General features: G+C 41.4%; 1 protein-coding gene across 1 annotated transcript in view; it reads left to right on the top strand.

Annotated features, from left to right (window-relative positions):
• LOC124789541 (death-associated protein kinase dapk-1-like) overlaps window positions 1-25,899 on the top strand; it is a 248,001-nt gene that overhangs the window by 142,145 nt on the left and 79,957 nt on the right. Inside the window, exons 9-10 of the mRNA XM_047256938.1 lie at window positions 3,093-3,306; window positions 11,867-12,105. Coding sequence (XP_047112894.1) covers window positions 3,093-3,306; window positions 11,867-12,105 — 453 coding nt within the window. The remainder of the gene's footprint in view (window positions 1-3,092; window positions 3,307-11,866; window positions 12,106-25,899) is intronic.

Raw genomic sequence — 25,899 nt, 5'->3', positions numbered from 1 at the left:
AACGCCCACAACTGCAGAATTTGGGTTACTGAAAATCCTAGAACTGTCGTGGAAACTCCATTGCACGATGAGAAAGTCATGGTATGGGTTGGATTTACCACATCTAATGTTATTGGGCCTTTTTTCTTTGAGGAAATGCGTGATTCTGGTTTTGTAACTGCTACCGTGATGGGTGAGAGGTACGCCTATATGTTACAGAATCGCATCATCCCCAGCCTGGCTGATAAACACCTGCTGGATCGTACCATGTTTATGCAGGATGGCGCTCCACACCATATTGCTAGATGTGTGAAAGATCTCTTGCGCGCGTTGTTTGGTGATGATTGTGTGCTCAGACGCACTTTCGTCATGCTTGGCCTCCCAGGTCCCCAGACCTCAGTCCGTGCGATTATTGGCTTTGGGCTTACCTGAAGTTGCAAGTGTATCGTGATCGACCGACATCTCTAGGGATGCTGAAAGACAACATCTGACACCAATGCCTCACCATAACTCCGGAAATGCTTTACAGTGCTGTTCACAACATTATTCCTCGACTTCAGCTATTGTTGAGGAATGATGGTCGACATATTGAGCATTTCCTGTAAAGAATATCATCTTTGCTTTGTCTTGCTTTGTTGTGCTAATTATTGCTATTCTGATCAGATGAAGCGCCATCTGTCAGACATTTTTTGATCTTTTGTATTTTTTTGGTTCTAATAAAACCCCATGTCGTTCCAAACATGTGGGCAATTTGTACCTCTCTATCTATATTATTCCGTGATTTATTCAGTTTTCAAATTTATACTGACTTTTTGATAATCCGGTACATCTACAGTGAGGATACCCTCGTCTGCAAAGGAAGAAGACTAGTCTGTAACACAAATAGTACCAGGAGACATTGGAATTAAAGGAAATTACTTATCAGTGAGGTCAGTAATTGTACACTACGATTCACTGTTTGGTGTCTGTGCTGGCTGTTGTCTTATTGATCTCAAAAATAATATTCTTTGGCAGTGAGCTGTCGGTTACAACTGAACACACTAAGTTGCAAGTTGTTTGGCCTTTTAAACCAACATGATAATCTTGTTTCACTCACTCAGAAAAATAATGTCCACTGGAATATTGCTTCCCTCATCAATAAGAAGATGAATTGGTGTGTATTACTTGACATCAGTGTGTTTCGGTATACTAAAATTTAAGTAGGACTCCTTTCTTTGTTGAGAAGTTTGTTTTACGAGTGAGATGAGAAAATTTTTGAGTGAATTATATAGATATCTGTGACGCCTGCACTCTTTTCTAAATAAGTAATTCTTTACTTGGTTTATATTCTCATTTTTAGGGATCCAGACCCCAGTGAGTAAAAAGGTAGCCTTTATAGGATTACTTTGTATGTCTGACCGACTGTCTGACTGTCCCCTTTTTGTCAGCAATGGGGAGATGCATCAAGTTGAAATTTATGTCAAATGCTAATGTCTAGGCTCCCTTGGTGGTGTAATAAATTTAAGCTTCAAAGTGGATGCAGTCAAAAGATATTCCCATTCATGACACATATTTTGATAGTCACAAATTCACTTATCAAAACGTATAGATGAGTTGCTTATAATCATGTCAGGCCTGGCAATCAAGTGGTAAAGTGCATGCCTGGAAACGAAGAAGTCGCAAGCCTAGCATTCACCTCTGACCTATGTGAGTAGTCACCAGAAATTACGAATACATAAGTCACTGAAGTGGCATCCAATTTAAAGACTTACACTAGGTCCTTGAGCCACACGAAATGTTTATTGTTATATATGTACATAAGTTACAGAAGTCTACATCTACATCTACATCTACATGGATACTCTGCAAATCACATTTAAGTGCCTGGCAGAGGGTTCATCGAACCACCTTCACAATTCTCTTTTATTCCAATCTCGTATAGTGCATGGAAAGTACAAACACCTATATGTTTCCGTACAAGCTCTGATTTCCCTTATTTTATCATGGTGATCGTTTCTCCCTATGTAGGTTGGTGTCAACAAAATATTTTCACATTCGGAGGAGAAAGTTGGTGATTGGAATTTCGTGAGAAGATTCCATCGCAACGAGAAATGCCTTTCTTTAATGATGTCCAGCCCAAATCCTGTATCATTTCTGTGACACTTTCTCCCATATTTCGCGATAATACAAAATGTGCTGCCCTTCTTTGAACTTTTTTGATGTACTCCATCAGTCCTATCTGGTAAGGATCCCACACTGTGCAGCAGTATTCTAAAAGAGGACGGTCAAGCATAGTGTAGGCAGTCTCCTTAGTAGATCTGTTACATTTTCTAAGTGCCCTGCCAATAAAATGCAGTCTTTGATTAGCCTTCCCCACAATGTTTTCTATGTGTTCCTTCCAATTTAAGTTGTTCATGATTGTAAACCAAGGTATTTAGTTGAATTTATGGCTTTTAAATTAGACTGATTTATTGTGTAATCGAAGTTTAACGAATTCCTTTTAGCACTCATGTGGATGACCTCACATTTTTCGTTATTAAGTGTCAACAGCCAATTTTTGCACCATTCAGATATCTTTTCTAAATTGTTTTGCAGTTTGTTTTGATCTTCTGATGACTTTATTAGGCGATAAATGACAGCGTCATCTGTAAACAACCTAAGACGGCTGCTCGGATTGACTCCCAAATTGTTTATATAGATAAGGAAGAGCAAAGGGCCTGTAACAGTACCTCAGGGATCACCAGAAATTCCTTCCATTTTACTCGATGCCTTTCCGTCAATTAGTATGAACTGCGACCTTCTACTTGCATTTGTCCAGTGTGTTTTTTTCTTGTAATTATGTTATTCTTTCATTTTGTGGGTGTGGTTGCACTGAAACTATCCTTTGTGTGTGTGTGTCTTTCATGTAGTTATTAATTGGGTTTCTTTTGATTCTTGGTAACTTCTCTTTTTACTCCTTATTAAATTTGAGTAGTAAGGTGATAATTATCATTTGACCCGTTCAACTCGATTCATTTGACAATATGACATTATGTGTTCACATTTTGTAAATTTTTGTGTCTAATCTTATGTGTAGAGTAAGATTTGAGTAAATATAAAAGTATGTTGTATTTTATGTTTTATTTCTGTTTAAGGTCTCAGTCTCTGGTTGTGGTGGTGATTTGACGTTATGGGAACTTTCTGGACAAGAGACCTATTTCCTCATATACCATCATTTTCTAGGCTCAACAGCTTGTCTTCATGTTGTAGTTTATAGTCTGGCTGATCCACCAAGCGCTCAGCTTGAGCAGTGTCTCTTCTGGCTTACCTTTCTCCAGGCACGCACAGTACCACCACTTGAACCACTTGGTAAGATGTTTGGTCAGTATTTCTTAATCTTGTATATCCCATCAACAGTTCTCCAAGCAACAGAGCATTTTAGATTTACTCTTTAATTTCAAGTTTTTAGACATTTTCTTAATGTTTTATCCTTTTTTTTTCTTTTCTTTTCTTTTTTTTTTTTTTTTTTTTTTTTTTTTTTTTTCAAAAGGAACATACAGCTGTCCTAGCTTTTGATACAGTTAATTCCTTCCTTAGCAAAGAATGAGGGATGTATGGGGGAAGATTAAAAACTAGGGGCATTTTGTTCAGACCAAAGACAAAGACTCAGATGGTTCCAGCTGTGTGTGTAATGAAGTACCTTCGTTCTCACAACAGGTAGATTCCTCTCAATCTGCGGTGTGGGTGACCTGCCATTAGTTTTAAACTTTCCCAAACCTATCCCTTTTTATTAGAACTGGCCTTTTAGAATGTCTAAGAAAGGGTAAGGGGGAGAGAGATAGAAATATGGTAATTGATAACAGTGTGTGTGGTTTTTGTAGCTCCAGGAAAAAGAAAGTGGAGTTCTAGCAAGTGATCATTGTAGTTTCTTGTATGTTCCTTATAACACAACAAAGTCAGATAAACTACAATGGATTCTCGATGAGCCTTCAATTTTGACACGTTTCGATGCTCTTCATTTTTTAAATGCATTTCAGACTGCATCAGAAATACATAAAAAGACTGAAATCTAGACTTTTAAACTGAGAGTTTCTAATTATTTCATACTTCGTGACATGATCCTGCTTTTATTATATTATATTAAAACTGATGATATATTGAGTAGCTCAGGAGATCCTTGTCATGTATTTTCTCTAACTGGTTGTTGGAATGGTAGTAGGGCTTTGTTTAAGTGTACACATTTATAGCTTTGTTAGTGTTAGTTAAGGATAATACTGAATTGGTGTAGTGACCCACATAAGATTCCAAACCTGCGACCCGAGCTCACAGCTGTACAGCATGCCACAGAAGTCACAAGACCGGCAGAGGCCCCCCAATCTTGGATGCACATGCATCCTCTCTGTAGTGCACTCTACTGGCTGGCCAACAGCTTATAGAGCTGGAGCTGGCCAGCCTCACTCTCAGTCAGATGTTTACTTCAGCCACGGGATGATTAGGACTACCAGGGCAGCCACTCCGTAGCAGGTCTTTTTTCTGTACCTATATTTGTGAAGTAATAAAGTGTTGTGTTCGTTATTACCTGTGTGTTCTTGTAGACAGGACATATTGGTAACGAGTATGGTCATTTTTCATGTCTTACATTGTGTGTTTGATTTTCGCATTGTGTTGTGACGTTTCTCTTGTTGTGACATGGAAGCTCTGCTTCAAACGTTGGTGCAACAGCAGGCAGAACTTCTTATAGTCGTACAACAGTCTGTGATGGCATTGCTGTCTGCATCTTGTCTCCAGCTATGTTTCCTCCTCCATTTATCGTTTGACAAGGCAGTGGAAAATTGGGATGCATATGAACACCGCTTATGGCAATGTTCCCATGCCTTCCATATGACAGATGCAGAGGTATGCTGTGCACTGTTTTTGTCATGGATTTCTCCCACCTTGTATAAGGTGTTGCAAATATTGACCCCATTACAGTAACCTCCTTTGTTGTCTTTTGACAATGTATGCCCAGTGTTGTTTTCCTTTTATCACTGTCACACACACATTGTGGCTGCTAGGGTTGAATTCTACCTGTGCAAGAAACAGACCCATCAGTCTTATTACGCCTGGGCCGTAACTGTTCACAGCCTTAGTTACAAATGCCATTTTGTCATTTCCAAGTTAAAAAGAGACATGTGTGGATGACTTGGTTTGCGATGTTATAATCTGCTTCGCCCCAGATAAGGAAGTCTGGCAATGGCTCCTCCAATTAGAAAACCCTTCCCTCGGTGAAGTGTTGTCCATTGCCCATATGAGGTCTCACATACCGCTGCTCAGCAGCTGGAAGCATGGTGCGACATTGTGCTGGTGCAAGATGGCCTGGCTATGTCCACTTCAACTGGGGAGGACGACGTAGCAGCGGTTTTATTTATTTATTCTAAGATGATACAGAGCTTGTATCAAATACATAATTTTAAGAGTATACAATGTAAGAAATGACAAGCAAAATAGAGGTACAGAATCAAATGTCCCAAGTATTATGCTTAATTATATACCCATTACACAAGTTCTTAGATTTCTAAGTCCAATCTGTTGATCCAGTTGAGCCCTTCAGGTGATGCATGGTGGATGCTGCTCCCTCTTGCTGTCATGTGAGTCTTGTTACTCCCAACACGATAGAGCAAATTGTCCCCAGCACTGGGCTGTCTGTCATAAGTGTCAGAAAAAAGGCCACATTGCAGTAGTCTGCCAGTCAACGGCACAAAACACTGTATGAGAGTACATGAATATGGATATATGGAAGTGTCATCATCCAGTTCGGTACCCAATCAGATGCCCAACAAGCGTTTTATTGATAATTTGGTTCTCTCTCAACAGCTGCACCTCCAAGTGGACAACGGTGTGACAGTTTTCCTCTTAATGCCCAAACATATTAAGATCTCGGCTCTTTTCTGCTACACCTATGAGTATATGGTAAGCGGCAAATCCCTTTGCTTGGTCACCTACAGATCAGCAACTCAGCCTATTACTTTTATTGTTGTTTGCAATCCTAGTTCAGCAAACCTTTTCAGGTTTGATGCCTTTCAGACCTTTGACTTTTCAGTAACAGGCTCCATGCAATTGCTACCTGCTGTCATTGGAATCTCTGTGTTCCAAATTCCAGGATTTATTTGTGGAAGTCGTAGGGACCAGCACAGACTTTAAAGCCCACATAACATTGAAGCAGTCAGCTCATCCTAGATTTTTTCATGCTTGGCAGGTTGTGATAGACCTCAGCTCCCCAGTCAGGGCAGAGTTGGGCCAGCGTGCGTCTCTTGAGGGTATGGTTCCCATTTCGTCTAGTGAATGGGGCGCACTTCTTTTTGTAGTGATTACTGTATTTACTCGAATCTAAGCCGCACTTTTTTTCCGGTTTTTGCAATCCAAAAAACCACCTGCGGCTTAGAATCGAGTGCAAAGCAAGCAGAAGTTCTGAAAAATGTTGGTAGGTGCCGCCACAACTAACTTCTGCCATCGAATATATGTCCCGCTACACAGGCATGCTTAGTAGGCACAAAGATAAATACTGGTGCCAAAACCTCTGCGTCAGTAAATAAATTTAAAAAAAAGGTGGAAGACGAGCTTTTTTTTCTCCGCCCCGAGTTTCGACCACTCCATTTTCATACATTATCGAACAAAGTAAATACAAATTCCATATTGTTCATCTTCGAATGTAGCAGAATTTCAATATACTACGGAAATCCAACTGGCAAGACTGTTTGGGATGTTTGTCAATATGGCCAACTCTACATTCTGGATTTTTTCCTACCTGTGAGAAGAGATGGTTGCTAATAGGAACCTGATGAAATGTGACTCACATGCAGTATTCTCTTCGCCATAAGAATAATACGAATATAAACATTTTGCCATGTATTCATTCGTGTTTGCTGCTATCTCATTTAAATCCTGTCTGACAAATAAACTACAAAACTAGAGTGACACAACAGTAAACGCGGAAGAATATACATATCGTGTCATGTTTATATTCGTATTATTCTTAAACCTAATAGTGATACAATCAGAAATTAAGCACGGCAACTGACTAGATTTTTAAATCTAAGATGACTCTAATTTCTGTGCAGAACATGATGTACTAAAGAAGCGGCCGCAAAGATTTTCAAATGGAGAAAAATTTTCGCCTAACTCTTGTTCAGCACATGTTCTATCATACACAGTCTATTATTTGGTTCTTGTTGATCATTATCAAAGAAAGCAGCAGTGTAAGTAAAAACAAATAGCAGTCTCTTAGCATTGTTTTGCTAATGAGACGATTCCTCTCTCTCTCTCTCTCTCTCTCTCTCTCTCTCTCTCTCTCTCTCTCTCTCTCTCTCTCTCTTTTTTTTTTTAATTGTAAGCTGCGGTAACATGCACAAAAGCAAGCCATGCCGCGAGCGGCGACAGGCCGTAAACACGCACTGTCAGAATGCGACAAACAATGCACGACACAGTACAGTAATGCATTTTCAGCTTAGAGTGATGTAAACATCTATAACAAAGAAAACGGCACTTATCAGATCAAAGCAAAATAAGCAATCGATTCAAACCAGACGAAGCACGTGAAAAAGGAAGTGTACCCGTATAAATACGGACGGAGCGCCTGACGCATAGCAATGGCTACCTGGTAAAGCTTAACTGTTAAGCTTACGACTCGAACCAAACTACTGTAGCTGTATCGTCATTCATTCGACCTAAATTGTGTCTCATATTACAATGGACTGACTTTGTTTCGATTTGGAGGTGAGGCCTAAAACTTTTGTCTCCCTTTGAATTTCGAGTCTCAAATTTCAGGTGCAGCTTAGATTCCGGAATTTTTTTTTTTCCTTTATTTTGAATCTCATTTTTCAGGTGCGGCTTAGATTCGAGTGCAGCTTAGATTCGAGTAAATACAGTAAACCCCCTGATAAACTGTGACTTTGAGATGATTTTAAGGTCACTGTAAATTCACAGTCCGTGGTCAACACATACTCATTGCCATGTCTGGAAGAGATGTTTACACACTTAGTGGGGGTAAATTCTTCTCCAAACTTGATCATTTTGAAACATATCACAAGTTACCCTTGGGTGAGGAGTCCAAGCATATCATGGATCTTAATATGCCTCTTGGCCTATATCAATACCAGTAGTTAACGTTTGGCGTAACAAGTGCCTCTGCAATTTTTCAGTTCTATGTGAAGCTGGTCACGTCCACTGTTCTGTGATGTTTCAACTACCTGGACAACATTGTCATTACCGGACATATGACGAATAACCACCTGCACAATATCTAGTCCCTTTCCGAAAAATTTTAGATCCTGGGTTTGTGTTGCAGCCTACAGAAGTCTAAATTTTTCCAACCCTCTCTTGAGTAACTGGACCACACCATCACAGCAGCAGTGTGACCAACCTCTGGCGAGTCTGGACAAGGCTGTTACAACCTGCTGTGTCCCTTTTCATTGCACAAATTGCAGGCTTTCTTGGGTAAAATTGTCAATTACCATCGGTTCATTCCCAGGGCATCCATCATTCCATGCCTTCTCTACCTTCTTCTCCTTAAGAATGCTTCCTTTGTCTTATTATAGTAGTAGTATAGTATGAGATTATCTGGTATAAATATAGGGCCAAGATGCGCTGAAGAAATGGCGACCTTTGTCCTCAGCAATTTTCAGTTTTTAATAATGTAGAGTGACAGTGACTTGTGATGTACCTGCACCATCATGCATATAATTCACCCAATGTTATTCTCAAGAGTAGAACTGTAGCATACACCCAATGTATAGACAGATTTTATTTTTATCCTATCTTGAAAATATTTTGACATTGTGATTCATTGCTAAAACTTGAATTATTTATTGGAAAATTTTGTACACAGCTGGAGCAACAACCGTAGAATGAAATCTTCTTGTAGAAATTGTAAACAGCCAATCAGTTGCAAATTGGAATGTTTATTAAAACCCATTTACCACGGTTTCAACATTTATAAAAAGTCTTCTGCAGAAGGAAATATAGACAATCTAAGCAAGTTAACAGTGAAAATCTGTTAAGATATTTGTGTGTGGTTCAGTCATGTCTCATTAACAAATACAAAAACAAAAACTTATTCAGACTTATAAGATTACATGTTCTGGCAGAGGTACATTAAAATATAGTTGAAAGGTATCAGTCAAATATAAAATTTTTACCTCCACAATAAATTAAAACATGTACAACATGGTTGTTGGCATTTTGTATATCCACTCCAGTGTTCAACTAGTGCACTAACATCACATACCCAATGCTTGCGCTAAGGAAAGCCTCTGGCAAGTGTGGGCGTTAATAGTATATACAAAGAGGGTGCGTAACAGTGAAAGAAATCTCATCGTGCTAAAGAAATTTTGTATTCGGCTGACGCCCTTTGGCTGTATTTTAACATACCTCTGCCACAGAATGTAATTTAGTAAGTCTGAATAAGTTTTTGTTTTAAATTTAATTTTTCATTTTTATATTTGTTAACAAGATATGATTTATATTGGTTAACGAAATGTGATTGTACCTGTGTGTTTATTTACCTCTTAAAGTATTTGCACTGTTAACTTGCTTACATTGTCTATATTTCCTCTTGAAGAAGATGTTTTTATAAGCGTTGAAACTATGGTAAAGGGGTTTTAATAAAACTTCCAGTTTGCAGCTGATTGGCTGTTTACTATTTTTACAAGAAGATTATTGATTGTATTCTTGTCTCTAACGAGATATGAAGAACCTATCTTACAACTTTATGTTGCAGCACACACATTTAGTGTTATAAATGAAAATACGGAAATGTTATTCTACTGGTTGCCGTGGGTTGTCATTGCTAATCACAGCTGCTACAAACTTGGGTTACTCTCAACAGAAAGAATCCTCTCAGAAGGTTGTAAAATTTGTAATCATAACCTCTGTTCAGCAGTGTTTCAAAAATAAATACCAACAAGATAATTTTCATCCATATAATACCAATAATATCTGCAATTCAGTAACATGTGTTTCCTTTTCAACCTGTGTTTTTGCCAGACATACTGACCACTGAAGAGCAATGACTTATATAATCACTTGGTGACTACCTGCATCAGCAATAAGTACTAGTGAAATGTGGTTTGGGGTTAAAGCAGACTGGCAATAATAGCTGTAAAAACATCAGTAATCTGATTTGATGAGTAAAAACTCATTTCTGCATATGCTGTCTTCACAAAACATTGTGTTTTGACCAATGTATAGGATGTCAAACATGGAAAAACCAGGATGAAATAATGACAATATTATGAAAAGTATTGTTGCTACTCACCATATGGTGGAGATGTTGAGTCGCAGATAGGAACAGCAAAAAGACTGTCAGCAAGTAAGCTTTTGGCCACACGTGACTACCCACCCACACACACACACACACACACACACACACACACACACACACACACACACACACACGTGGCTTCGGCAGCTAGAGACTGTGGTCTAATTCTGATGAAGGCCTTTTTGGCTAAAGGCTTGCTTGCTGCCAGTCTCTTGTTGTGCCTATCTGGGACTCAGCATCTCCATTATATGGTGAGTAGCAACTATCCTTTTCATAATATTGTCAATGTATTACTGTATTCCATAGTATATAGTTTACTCTCTACTAAATATTTGTTCAAGGGATTTCAATGTTGTTATGTAATAGTAGATTTCTGAGCTTAAATAATTTTATTTGTAAAATAGTGAATCCGGAAATACTTCACAATTGCTAAATATGTATGGAAATTGCATATACATCCTACGTTCCTTATCCCTACCCCACTCTGCCCATCTTCTCATCCCCCTTCTCTGTGCCCATCTTCTCATCCCCCCCCCCCCCTCCCCTCTCTCTCTCTCTCTCTCTCTCTCTCTCTCTCTCTCTCTCTCTCTCTCTTCTCTCTCCCCCTCTCCGTACATCTCCTCCTCCCCCCTCACTCTGTCTCCTCCTCCACTCTATGTTTCATCTGAATATTCACTAGCTTCACACGTCTCCTGCTCCTCCCATCTCTGTGTGCATCTCCCTCTCACCCTCTTTATGTCCATTTTCATCTGAATGTTCATTAGAGTATCACATAAAAATGTGAAGTAAATCCATCAAGATCTACCCGAGATTTTTGGCTACAATGTTTTTCCTTTATATGTTACATATATATTTATATATGTAATATATTACAAAGTTCATTAGAGTGTTGTGTAAAAATTAGAAGTAACTCACTTGAGAACTTTTTGAGATTTTCAGTAACAACATATTTAATTTTTATAGTACATAGCATTTATATATTATGTATATTAATGTTAAACTGATTTTTCCTTATGAGAACGTGTGAGCAGAATTGTCAAACTGAACACAAAAGAAATAACTGATCAAATCAGTAGAGCCATTCTCAAGTGTTGATCTTTCACAGCTGATTTAAATTTCTAACTTTTCCAGTGCATTTTTCAAAAATTTTTTTTTCATACAAACCGTGCCCTGACAATTATGAACGCAACAAAGACAAAATCAACCAAATCTGCCAAGTCAGTCTTAATTTATGATATTTCATATAAGCAGCAATTGATGTTCATTTCTGACTTTTCTGTTAGATTCTCCAAATTTTTTTTCCATATGGAGCTTCTCCTGACAATATTGAATACTTAAAAAAAAAAAATCAACCAATTCACTCACACTGTTCTCAGGTGATGATCTTTCATACATGCAGCAATTAATTTTTATGTATATATATTTTCATGATTGATGCATTCAGCTGTGTGTGTGTGTGTGTGTGTGTGTGTGTGTGTGTGTGTGTGTGCGTGTGTGTGTGAAATAACGAATCTGTTAAATTTTTATCAGTGAACCAGTCTGGCTTGAATATTGCATATTTAAACATTGTACTCATGATATTACTACAGTACTCTTCTTCCAGCATATTTATTTCAGTTATACTCTGTACAGGTGAAGGGGGTGTAGCTGGACGACTTCCCCTAGTACTTCTTGTTGGCACACACGCAGACATGGCTGGGCGATATGCAGATTCAGCTGCAAGACGTTTAATTACGCAGCTTCGCACAAGGTTCCGACTGCAGCTAGAATTGCTGCCTCAGACAATTGTGTTAGATGCTCGCATTCCTGGTAGCCCAGGAATACGTCAACTAGAGGCAGCTGTAGCAGGAGTGAGACAGCGACTGTTGCTGGTGAGTGGGACTACATTTTGTTATTTTTGTGGCACAAGTATTGTTTGAAAATGGGATCATTTTACCCAGCACAAGGACTATCCGTTATTCTTTCGCAGTTAACAGACAGTATGAAGAAGATGGTCTTCCCATGAAAAAGATGAACAGAGAGATGAGAAATGCAGATAAACAGTAGAATGTATAACGATAACTGTGTCGTGAAGTAGAGGCATTTAACTGTAGACAGATCATCCTTCATTCATCCATCCGTCCATCCATCCATCCAGTTTTAGGATTTTCTTGCTTTCTCTTAATCAGTTGAAACAAATGGCAGGATGGCTATGTTGAAAAGGTCTCAGCCAATTTCCTTCCCTAATTTCATCCTGGACCCTGTCTCTAATAACCTTTTGTTGCATATGTTCCTTCCTTTCAGCAAAGTTTATGTTGGGATGGGACAAGGACCCAAATGATCCTAGTTGTGAAGTAGCCATTGAAATTGACCATTGTTGCTCAGAGTCATTTTCTGCCAGTTGATGGTCAACTTTCCCTTTGGGTACAGTTTGACCTTAGCCAGTTATATAAGTTGATAGCATATTAGTAGTCACATCTACATGACAGACTTGTGCAGTAGTCACAATGAAATTGATGCATGATGTGGGTTCTTGCACAAGTGTTCCTGCCATATTCTTGATCAATTTGGAACACAATGTGTTAGATGGGTCTTATACTCAGTCATGACACATGTGGCAGTAGGGTTATATGTAAGGACAGATGAGGACAGTGAATAGGTTGAATAGCAGAATACTACTTTGTGAAACGTCTAAATGATTTTGGAGGGAAAATTCTTCATTCTAGAGTACCATTACATATACTCAAAGTCTTGGCAGAGGATGTGGTTCCAATCGGCAGTGATATTGTGTAATAAATGAGGTTCTCCATTGCAACTGGTTAATGGATGTGTGTGGACTGTTGGGACCAGTAGATGATGTAATGCACAAGATTTTAAAACAAGAGAGGTGAAAACTGTGAAACCAGGAAATTTCTGAAGAATCTCTTCCAAGATTTGAGGTCTATCGGTTTCCGGAATAATTATGTTGTTAATTTGTCTCGAATCAAGAACAAGCCTCAGTAAACCATATTTCTTCTTCACAGTAGGAAGTGGACTGCTGCCTCACCAATACCTTGCTGAAGCATGTAATTAATTTATTCTTTAACTTTCTGATGATAAACAAAAGGAATGGTGTAGTGTCGTCTAACAAAAGTATTGTGTGGCTTAACTTGAAATTCATAAAGAAAACCATGAATAGTGCCAGCCAGGTACATTATCAAAAATGTGAGCATGAGTTTGTAAGATTTCCTGTAGCTGCTGTGTATGAAAATCAGAGGTGGCTTCACAATTGTCAACTTTGCTCTAAATCATATCGAAAATGTCAATCACAGCGTTGTCATTGTTGTGCTCATAGTACAGGTCAGCTGAAGTAAATTGTGTGGTGTACCAGTCGATATTTGGCTGGCTCTGAGCACTATGGGACTTAACATCTGAGGTCATCAGTCCCCTAGAACTTAGAACTACTTAAACCTAACTAACCTAAGGACATCACACAGATCCATGCCCGAGGGAGGATTCGAACGTGCGACCGTAGCAGTCGCGCGGTTCCGGACTGCAGCGCCTAGAACCGCATGGCCACCGCGGTCAGCAGTCGATATTTCTGTTTGAAGAAAGGAAATGCAGGCAGTTAATGTCTTGTTCCTTGCTAGAGAGGCTCTGATATGTTTGTGATCCTGGCTTGCAGTGGTGCATGTCTGTTAAGACCTTGGTGAGACTTTCAGAATAGGGATAGGATGTATTCAAAAGATGTGAATTGTTTTCTAAAAGTTCTCTACCAAACATTGACATTGATAAGCTGTTTAAACATTTGCATTAGAGAACTACACAGCAGAGCATATTGCAGTGCAATCATTTACAACTCATTAACAGTGCAATCAATTGCAATAAAACAACTATTCACATTGGTGTGTAGAATATATGAGACTGGCGATGTAGCGCCAGACTTTCAGGAAGGATGTCATCCACACAATTCGAAAGATTACAAGAACTGGCAAATGCAAGAATTATCGCACAATTTGCTTAATAGCATCCAAGTTGCTGACTAGAATAGTATACAGAAGAATGGAAAAGAAAATTGAGGATCTTTTAAATGACCGACAGTTTAGCCTTAGGAAAGATAAAGGCACCAGAGAGGCAGTTCTGACATTGCAGCTGATTATGGAAGCAAGCTGAAGAAAAATCAAGACACACTCAAAAAATTTGTCAATGTGGAATACGTGTTTGACAATGTAAAATGGTGCAGGATGTTTTAAAGTCTGAGAAAAATAGGGGTAACCTGTTGGGAAAGACAGGTAATATACAATGTGTACAAGAACCAAGAGGAAACAAGAAGAGGAAACAAGAAGAGTGGAAGACCAAGAACGAAGTGCATGGATTAAAAAGGGTGTAGGATGAGGATGTAGTATTTCACTGCTAATGTTCAATCTATACATCGAAGAAGTGATGACTGAAATAAAAGACAGGTTCAAGAGTGGGATTAAAACTCAAGGTATATCAGTGGTACAGTTTGCTGACAACATTGCTACTCTCAGTTAAAGTGAGGATCTGTTGAATGGAATGAACAGTCTAATGAATACAGAATATGGATTGAGAGTAAATTGAAGAAAGATGAAATTAATGAGATGTGGCAGCAATGAAGTAGTGAAATAGTGAAAAACTTAACATCACAATTGGTGACCATGAAATAGCTGAAATTAAAGAATTCTGCTACCTAGGCAGCAAAATAATCCATGACGGACAGAGAAAAGATAGCATAACAAGCAGACTAGCACTGGAAACAACGGAATTCCTGGCCAAGAAAAGTCTATAGTATCAGACATATGTTGTAATTTGAGGAAGAAATTTCTGACAATATACATTTGCAGCACAGCATTGTATAGTACTGGGGCATGGACCATGGGAAAACCAGAACAGAAGCGAATCAAAGCATCTGAGATGTGATGCTACAGAAAAATGTTGAAAAGTGGGTGGACTGACAAAGTAAGGAATGAGGGGGTTCCTTACAGATTTGCTGAGGAAGAGAATATATGCAAAACACTGACTAGAAGAACGAACAGGATGATAGGACATCTGTTACAATATCTGGGAATAATTTCCATAGTACTTGAGAGAGCTATAGATGGTAAAAACTGTAGAGGCAGACAGAGGTTGAAATACATCCAATAGGTAATTGAGGATTGGTTGCAAGTGCTGCTTTGTGTTCAAAAGGTAATGGGCTGCATCCGACCAGCCAGAAGACTGGTGACTCAAAAGCAAAAGAAACATACTTTAATGTCTATGAATGGCAATTCTTTCAAGGTTATGATTGAGAGCATCTTGAAGAGGAATTTTGTTTTTCCCCCAATCAGTCTTCTGACTTTTGATGCGGCCTGCCGCAAATTCCTGTCATGTGCCAACCTCTTCATCTCAGAGTAGCACCTGCAACCTACATCCTCAACTATTTGCTGCATGTATTCCAATCTCTGTCCTCCTCTACCGTTTTTGCCCTCTCCAGCTCCCTCTAGTACCATAGAAGTCATTCCCTTATGTCGTAACAGATGTCCTATCAATCTGTTGCTTTTCCTTGTCGTGTTTTCCACATACTCTTTTCCTTTCCGATTCTGTGCAGAACCTCTTCATTCCTTACCCTATCAGTCCACCTAATTTTCAGCATTAATCTGTAGCACCACATCTCAGATGCTTCGATTCTATTCTGTTCCAGTTTTCCCACAGTGCACATTTTACTACCATACAGTGCTGTGCTCCAACATACATTCTCACGAATTTCTTCCTCAAATTAAGACCTATGTTTGATACTAGTAGACTTCTCTTGGCCAGGAATACATTTCTGGCAGTGCTAGTCTGATTTTGAGTCCTCCTTGCTCCATCTGTCACAGGTTATTTTGCTGCCTAGGTAGCAGAATTCCTTAACTTTACACGCTTCATGACAATCAATCCTGATATTAAGTTCCTCGCTGTTCTCATTTCTGATACTGCTCAATACTTTTGTCTTTTTTTGATTTTCTATCAGTCCATATTCTGTACGCGTTAGACTGTTCTTTCTGTTCAGCGGATCATGTAATTCTTCTTCAGTTTCACTAAGGATAGCAGTGTCATCAGCAAATCATATCATGGATGTCCCTTCACCTTGAATTTTAATTCCACTCTGAACCTTTCTTTTATTTCCATCATTGCCTCTTCAGTGTACAGATTGAACCGTAGGGGTGAAAGACTACATCCTTGTCTTATACTCTTTTTAATCCGAGCACTTCATTCTTGATTGGCCACTCTTATTATTCCCTCCTGGTTCTTACAAATATTGTATATTACCCATCTCTCCCCATAGCTTACCCCTATTTTTCTCAGAATTTCAAATATTTTGCACCCTTTTACAAATACTTTTTCCAGGTCAACAAATCCTATGAACATGTCTTGATTTTTCTTTAATTTTGCTTCCATTATCATCTGTAACATTAGAAATGCCCCTCTGGTGGCTTTACCTTTCCTAAATCCAAACTGTTCATCATCTAACACACCCTCAATTTTCTTTTCCATTCACCTTGTCAGCAACTTGGATGCATGAGCTGTTAATCTGATTGTGTGATAACTCTCGCACTTATAAGTTCTTGCAGTCTTCGGAATTGTGTTGATGGTATTTTTCTGAAAGTCAGATGGAATGTCGCCACACTCATACATTCTACACACCAATGTGAATAGTTGTTTTGTTGCCACTTCCCCTAATGACTTTAGCAATTCTGATGGAATGTTATCTATCCCTCCTGTATTATTTGTTCTTAAGTCCTCCAAAGCTCTCTTAACTTTTGATTCTAATACTGGACCCCCTTTCTCCTCTAAAAGCAACCTGTTTCTTCTTCTGTCACATCTGACAAATCTTTCCCCCCACAGAGGCCTTCAGTGTACTCTTTCCACCTATCCATTATCTCCTCTGCATTTAACAGTCAAATACCCCTACCACCCTTGCTTTTAATTTCACCGAAGGTTGTTTCGAGTTTCCTATATGCTGAGTCAGTCCTTCCAACAACCATTTCTTGTTCAATTTCTTCACATTTTTCATGCAGCCTTTTCATCTTAGCTTCCCTGCACTCCCCATTTATTTCATTTCTCAGTGACTTGCATTTCTGTGTTTTTTTACTTCCTTCTTTCATCGATCAACTGAAGTATTTCTTCTGTTACCTATAGTTTCTTCGCAGTTACCTTCTTTGTACCCATGTGTTTCTTTCCAAATTCTGTGAATGCCCTTTTTAGGGATGTCCATTCCTCTTCAACTGTACTGCCTACTGAGCTATTCCTTATTGCTGTATCTACAGCCTTAGAGAACTTCGAGCATATCTCGTCATTCCTTAGTACTTCCATATCCCACTTGTGTGCATATAGATTCTTCCTAACTAATCTCTTAAACTTCAGCCTACTCTTCATCACAACTATATTGTGATCTGAGTCTATATCTGCTCCTGGGCACGCCTTACAATCTAATATATGATTTCGAAATCTCTGTCTGACTGTGATGTAATCTAACTGAAATCTTCCCATATCAACCGGCCATCTCTAAGTATATCTCCTCCTCTTCAGATTCTTGAACAGAGTATTTGCTATTACTAGCTCAAATTTATTACAGAACTCAATTAATCTTTCTCCTCTCTCATTCTTTGTCCCAAGCCCATATTCTCCTGTAACCTCTTCTTTTACTTTTTCCTCTACAGTTGCATTCTAGTCCCCCATGACTATTAGATTTTCATCTCTCCCTTTACATTCTGTATTGCCATTTAAGTATCCTCACATACTTTCTCATCATCGTCAGCTTGCAATGTCAGCATGTATACTGATCTGTTGATGTCTGTGTTGGTTTGCTGTGAATCCTGAAGAGAACAACCCTATAGCTGAATTGTTCACAGTAACACACTCTCTGCCCTACCTCCCTAATCCTAATGAATCTTACTCCCGTTATACCATCAGGGATCAGTAATATCCCTTTAAGCACTACTTAAAGGCTATGCTTTGAATGGAAGTTTTTGGAGACGTCTGGCAATGTGCACACAATTTAGTAATATTTTTGTGACTTAATATGCTATCCAGTGATAGACAAAAGTTTGTTCTTTTTGCCACCCAGAATTAGATGTTTATTATCTCACTCCATACACACATAAATCATTGTTTTAATGTCCTCGTCACAGTGATGAAAAAGATATACTTATTCTCAATTGTTGATAATTGTAGCATCTGAGTTTTTGAAAGCGAGACCTAAGATTTTTTTTGAGGAGAAACGAAATTTAGTCAGAATTTTGTCTTGTAAGATATTCCTTGTTCAAAAAATATATATTTCAAAAGTTTGCCGGATATGCATCACTGGAGGAGTGTGTTCCTATATTTAAGGATGGTGACGTTTGATTACTCAGTACATTGTGTAATCACACCTCTTTTGTTTTTAATAGTAATTCTAAGCATGTTGTGTGACATTATCTGCATCGTCCGAAAAGTATTGCCAGTTCTGTTTATTTCATTTACATGTGACCTTTGTATGATTAGGATCACTGAATTGAAGTGTTGTCAAAACACTTTTATATTCAGTGCCATAACGAAATGAAAAGTCAGAATGGAGGTAATGGTATGTTACTTTTAATTATTTCCTCTAATAATCTGGAAATCTCTCTGTCATGTGATGTCTGGATTGCACCAGTTTGCAGAACTACACACTCAAAAATATGTACATAGAGAACAAAGTGATATAAATCTCAATATTTAAATCAGTTATATTGTTCTATCATTTTGTAGTAACACAGTTCACGTTTTCGTCGCACTTCAGAGTAGACAGGGAACTGTCTCATAGCTATGCCCGATGTGAACTGACTGGGCACGGCCCGTGCTGCCTGAGTTGTTGTTGTTGTTGTTGTTCTGCTGGCAGAGGTCGTGGCCGAATTCTCACGTGCCCTCTGGTGGACGTGACTCTATTTGCGGCAACTACCGTCCATAACGCGCTGTGCCAATGTGCACCTCCCGCGATCTTTCTCGTGGCTACTGCACTCCTCCTGCTTCGGGTCGTGGGGGGGGGGGGGGGGTGAAGCCACTGTGATCCACTGAGTCGGAAGGTGGAGTGCCGTGCAGGAGTGATGACCTCCACGTCCATCAGAAGGCTGGAGTTGAGGGATCTGCCAACCCTCGAGCCGGAACCTTCGAATATGGCTGGAAGTGCCCCACACGAAGAGGCCCCCGTTGTCCCACCACCGGAACCCGGGACGGAATGGGAAACAGGCCATCGAACTCTGGATCCTGGTCCATCCCAGGAGGGGCAAGACCCCCTGGCGGGGACGATGGGGAAGGGACGACCACAGGTGAACCAGCCTCCTGAGAAACCGGCCCTGCGAGGGGGGCCGGCTCTCGCTGGGGCATCGCTAACGATGGCGATGCCGGTGCTGGAGCTACTGGAGGCTGTCAAGGCTGAGAGCCATCGCAGTGCGGTGGAATCACAGGGGGAAGGGGTGGTAGCGTATCCTGAGAAACCAACACAGGTGCCGGCAATGGGGAAGCCGGTGCCCGAGGGGTCGGAGGGTGGGTGCCCAAACGTGGACGTAGCTGATTTTGGTGACGACGTACCTCCCGGTCCCCCCTCTGCAAGGTAAAGAGCTGGCGGCCATTTCGGCGCAGGACCACCGCCGGTATCCAACGTGGATTGCGACCAAACCCATGTGCCCAGACCGACATACCCGGTGGAAAGCCGGGTACTCCGTTTTGCGAAGACTGACGAGGACCGGGCCGAAGGAGGTGCAGCAGAGTCCTAGGTTGGCGCCCGTGGAGGAGCTCTGCAGGGCTGCGTTCTCCCATAGGTGTGGTCCGGTACCGTCAGGAAAAACGTCAACGCCTCCTCCGCAGGAAATTCGTGCACATACTTTTTCATCTGTGTCTTAAATGTGTGCACCATGTGCTCGGCTTCCCCATTTGATTGTGGATGAAAGGGGGGAGAGCAAACGTGCCAAATACTGAAGCGCCTACAAAAATCCTGGAAGGTCTGCGACATAAACTGAGGTCCATTGTTCGAGACCAAGGTGACTGGCAGACCTTCCACAGAAAAGATTTTTGCTAGTGCCTGGATTACAACCTCTGAAGGGGTTGAGGAGCAGCGAACCACATATGGAAATCGGGAATAAGCATCAATGACAATGAGCCATAAGCCGTTGAGAAACGGGCCCGCAAAAATCGATGTGAACACGTTCCCATGCCTGGGTTGCAGTCAGCCATGAAGAGAATGCTGACCTGGGAGATGCCTGTTGGCTCACACACTGGGAACAGGCGGCCACCAAGTGCTCAGTTTCTCTGTCAATACCAGGCCAGTACACATGTCTGCGAGCCAAGGTTTTAGTACGGGAAACACCCCAGTGCCCCTCATGTAATAACGTGAGGACTTCCCTTCGCAAACTTGCAGGAACAACCACGTGAGGAGCTGTATCATCGGTAGCCAGAAGGAGAACTCCTTCCAAGATGGAGAGGTGGTCTCGTAGAACAAAATAATTACGAAGAGGGTCCGAGGCCCGACCTGGAGGTCGGGATGACCACCCCTGCTGAATGAGGCGAACTACTTGCCTGAGAACCTGGTCAGCTGCCATTTCCCTGGCGACTCTAGAACTAGTGATCGGGAAGCCATCAACAGCTTGGCAGGACACCACATCCAAATGAAAACACATAATCTCCTCTCGATCGAACGTAGGATCCGGGCCCACCGGAAGACGGGAAAGAGTGTCTGCATGGGCATGCTGTCCGGTAGGGCGAAAATGAATGTCATAATGGTACTTAGACAGGAACAAGGCCCAGTGCTGTAGTCTGTGGGCCGCCCTATCCGGAATCTGAGAGGCGGGGCCAAATAACGATATTAACGGCTTATGGTCAGTGATTAACTGAAACTTCGTGCCATACAAGAAAGGGTGAAACTTGGTAACTGCTTAGACAATGGCCAAGCCTCTTTTTCCATCTGGGAGTAATGGGCCTGTGCGGGACTAAGAGTTTTAGACGCAAACGCCAGTGGCTGCTCGGAACCATCTGCATTGCGATGGGCCAGGACCGCCCCCACCCCATACTGCGAAGCATCTGTAGGCAGGACCAACGGCTTATGGGGGTCAAAAGTAGCCAAACACGGTGCTGACATGAGGAGGCCTTTCAACGAGGTGAACGCTCACTTGCATGCAGGCGACCAATCAAAAGGAACACCCTTGCACAGAAGGCAGTACAGGGGGCGGGCGATGGTGGGAGCCCTGAGAATGAACCGGAGGTAATAGGCAATCTTGCCTAAAAAAGCTTGTAACTCCTTCAGTGAAGCGGGCCGCGGAAGGTCGATGATACCTTGGACCAAACTTCCTAGTGGCTGGACGCCGTGACGAGAGATTGTGTAGCCCACGTACTCAATGGACGGTTGGAAGAAGTTTGACTTACGCAGGTTGCAACGCAAGCCCACGGATCTGAATTTGAGAAAGAGGGTGCGAAGGTTGTGCAAGTGTTCCTTCCTGCTGCGGCCCGTGACAATTATGTTGTCCAGGTAATTAATACAATGAGGGATTGTCGACGTGACGTGCTCAAGATAACACTGGAATATCGCCAAGGCACTGGATATTCCGAAGGCCAACTGCTGGTATTGGTAAAGGCCAAACGGGGTGTTGACAACCGCCAGCCGTTTGGAGTCCTCATCAAGAGGTATCTGATGGTAAGCCTCTGAAAGATCGATTTTCGAAAAATATTGGCCTCTCGCCATGGCGGAGAACAATTCATCAGCACGAGGCAAAGGATAGGTGTCCACCACCAATTGGGATTTAATGGTGGCCTTGAAATCGCCACAAAGACGTAATTTTCCCGAGGGTTTCCTGACAATAATGAGGGGCGAAGCCCATTCACTAGAAGAAATGAGAAGAACGACCCCTAGGGCTGTCAGCCGGCCTAGCTCTTCTTTTACCTGAGGGCAGAGAGCCAAGGGGATCTGCCTCGCGCGTAGAAAACGCGGGCGAGCCGACGCCTTCAACGTTAAGTGAGCTTCAAAGTCTGAAACACGCCCCAGGCCCTCCTCAAAGATATCCGGAAAGTCAGAGATGGAAGATTCTAATGATTGATAGAGATCGTCTTTGGAGACCAACTGTATGGCGTCAGTGATAGAAAACCCGAAAGCTTGAAAGGCATCCAAGCCAAAAAGGTTAGCGGAGCTCGGATCACTGACAACAATAAAAGTAATAGGCCGAGTGACTGATTTGTAAGTCACGTCGGTAGTGAATTGACCCAGTAGGGGAATGAACTGTTTACCATAACCGCGTAGACCCTGGTAAACTGGCGCCAACGGGGGCGACCCAAGGTCGGAATAAGTTTGTGCATTCAACAAAGAAACTGCCGCGCACGTATCTACTTGCAGTTGTAATCGGCGTGACCAAACCGACACCTCGATAAATAGTTTGTGTGCCGATGCATCGGGAGCCTGGCCCGATGAAACTTCCTGAATGTCCACGTCCATGTCCTCTGTAACTGCTTCCTTTGATTCTTTCGAGGCAAACTTTAGCAATGTGTCCTTTCTTATTACATTTGCAACAAACGGTCCAGCAGTGGGGGAACTCCAACCGATCGTGATGTATATAGCACGACGCACAGGATTGTAACAGGGGCCGGCGGCCGGAACTCTGTTTACGCGCTGTGCAGGAGCGGCCGTAACGGCCGGATTGTACCGCTCGCCTGTCGTCCACCCCGGACGCAGTGGACACAGCCGCGCCACCCTGGACCGCCGCGACATCGCACCATGCTTCCAACTGCTGATCTGCGACGTGAGAGACATCATACGATTGAGCAATGGACAGGACTTCCTCGAGGGAAGGGTCTTCCAACTGCAGGGCCCGTTGCCGGACCTCCCTATCAGGGGCCGAACGAACAATGACGTCGCACACCATAATGTGGGCATACGACTCTCGCGACTGCTCCGTGACAAAATGACACTTGCGACTAAGACTGTGCAGGGTAGCGGCCCACGCCTGGTAAGACTGATGGGGCTGCTTCTTGCACTGATAGAGCTCGACCCTAGCTGCCACAACATGCATGCGGCGGCGATAATATGAAGACAGTAATGAACACAATGCGTCAAAAGACAAGGACGAGGGTTCCTGCAACGGCGCTAGCTGCCGCAAAACTTGATACAGCGAGGGAGATATCCAAGACAAGAAAAGAGCATGACATACCTCCACATCGGCAACATGAAACGCCTGGAAATGCTGCCGAAGGCGGTTCATACGCGTCCCAGTCCTCCGCCGTCTCGTCATACGGGGGAAAGAGAGGAGGGAACGGCGTTGGAGCAGACGGCGTGGAGAGCAACTCCGGAAGCACTTGTTTCATGGTGGCCATGAGCTCCGTCTACTGCTCAACCAAAACCCACACTAAATCCTCCATGCCGCGGATAAGCTGCGAAACCGGAACAACGACACAACACGCGAAAGAACGACCCTACTCGTCGCCAATTGTGTAGTAACACGGTTCACGTTTTCCGTCGCACTTCAGAGTAGACAGGGAACTGTCTCATAGCTATGCCCGATGTGAACTGACTGGGCACGACCCATGCTGCCTGAGTTGTTGTTGTTCCGCTGGCAGAGGTCGCGGCCAAATTCTCGTGTGCCCTCTGGTGGACGGGACTCTATTTGCGGCAACTACCGTCTGTGACGCGCCTTGCCGATGTGCGCCTCCCGCGATCTTTCTGGTGGCTACTGCACATTTGCTTATAACCATGTAAGAACAATTGAACACTTTTTTCATTATCTGTACTCTCTACTAATGTACCATTCTGCAGACTATTAACTTGTACTTCAGCCAAAACGTTTGTGAGAAAACTGTTCAGAGCAGTCTTAATGAGATTTTTAGGATGTAAAATATTGCCAGCTGCAATCAGTTGTTGACAGTCAGTCCACTTAGCAGCTGTTTAGCCCTCTCCAACTAAGTCCTGATTGATATATTCTTCCTTTTCCCAGTTTTCTCCAACTTTGCATCTCCTCTCCTTTTTCGCACTCTTTCCACCTCCTCATGCAGAATGAATTAAAAACTGCTGTTTCTCATTTATGATTATTGTTCTAATTGTCTTACACAACAACACATTATTTTGTATGTGCATCGTGCCCAAGTTACTCTTGTTTATCGACTTAAAAGTATTTTTTGTTTTTTAAATTTCACTTTACACCAAGCATTTTGCTGCTATTGTTGATTATCCTGTGGGATGGTCTTTATTTCTCTGTCAAAAAAAGTGTCGTCTGGCAATCACAGGTAAGTATAATTAAATTTTTTATGAGGGGTGTGGGAGGAAATGTAATCATGTGGCTTGTATTTTAATGGAGCAGAAACATCAAACTACCGTATTCAGTATTCTGTTGCATAGTGAACCATAACTCCACCGACAAACTTTCAGAGGTGCCAGTATTGATCAAAACAGTAAAAGGATATCTAGTAACTTGGGCTCTAAAATGCATAACTTACGAACTATGAGCACTTGTTCATCTTTGCTGTTGTGAAACACATCTCTTCTACTGAATAAGTACTCATAGCTCTTAAGGTTATTTTAAATACCATGTTTACTGGACATTTTTTCATGTTTTGGTCTATACTACCTTCTCTCAAAATATGGAAAGCAAAGAGCGTGCAGTAGAAGAGGTGTGTTTCACAGTACCAAAGATGAACAAGTGCTCAGGGCCCATGTTATTAGCCATATCTGTCTTGCTTTGGCCCAAACTACCACCTGTGAATGTTTGTCAAGGAGTTCTGTTCACACTGTATAATGAAGTGCTCAGAATGAATGTCTTTATATGTATAGTCTGTGCAATGTAAATGTAAATTTTATAATAATGTTTCTTGTTTAGTAAATTTGTACAACCTGAGATTTTGAATCTGTCTCATTTGTTTTTCATTCTTTATTGTGGAATCTGAGTGTGCATACTATTGTCAAATAATGATGATTTTTACATGAAGCTGCTGTTATATTTTCACATCTGTTAACCACAGTTGTATGAAATATTATATATTTACCCTTGAATTTTAAATCTATTTAGAATTTTATTCCTAAAGGGGATAGACATTAAGAAAAACAGAAAGTTATTGAATGTGTCAGGTAGTACTAGCATAATTTTGCAGGGCAAAGGGACATCAGTATCACACCTACGTCCACGAAGTTGTGGGCGTTATGCGCTGCTTATAGAGTCTCCTGCTGCTGAACGCAGGGTGCTGCAGTTAAGTAGTATCTTGTTGCACAACAAAGAACATGCTGTGAATGAAATTTCGATGATCACACTTTTTTACTCATCATTTTTATTTAATTATTTTACATGGATGCATTTTTTTCAGCCATCTGACATGCTGCCATGACTGACAGGTTGGCAATGCAGATGGCGTTACCATATAAATCAATCATGGTACTGCTTTATGTGGGAATCACCAAGCAAAATAGCAAGACCATAAAATTTTGTTGTTGTTATCATTTCACCAACATTAGATGTGTATCTTTGTTGACAACACCTTACTATTTGTAGTTTTGAAAAATTGTTTTTCTGTTGTCACTGTTGTCGTACTATTACACAAAAATGTACAATATCACTCTAAAAAAATAGCCTTCCTCGAGCATAGGCTGTCCACTGTTCAGTTTTAAAAGTATTTTACACTTTTTGCCTATGGTATGTATTCAGAAAATTATGCTCACTTTTGCACAGCTGCTGCACTTCTATTGC

The sequence above is a fragment of the Schistocerca piceifrons genome, chromosome 3 (assembly GCF_021461385.2).
Source record: "Schistocerca piceifrons isolate TAMUIC-IGC-003096 chromosome 3, iqSchPice1.1, whole genome shotgun sequence".
In the NCBI taxonomy this organism is placed as follows: domain Eukaryota; kingdom Metazoa; phylum Arthropoda; class Insecta; order Orthoptera; family Acrididae; genus Schistocerca; species Schistocerca piceifrons.
The sequence above is the reverse complement of the archived record's forward strand: the minus strand, read 5'-3'. Positions and strand labels throughout refer to the sequence as shown.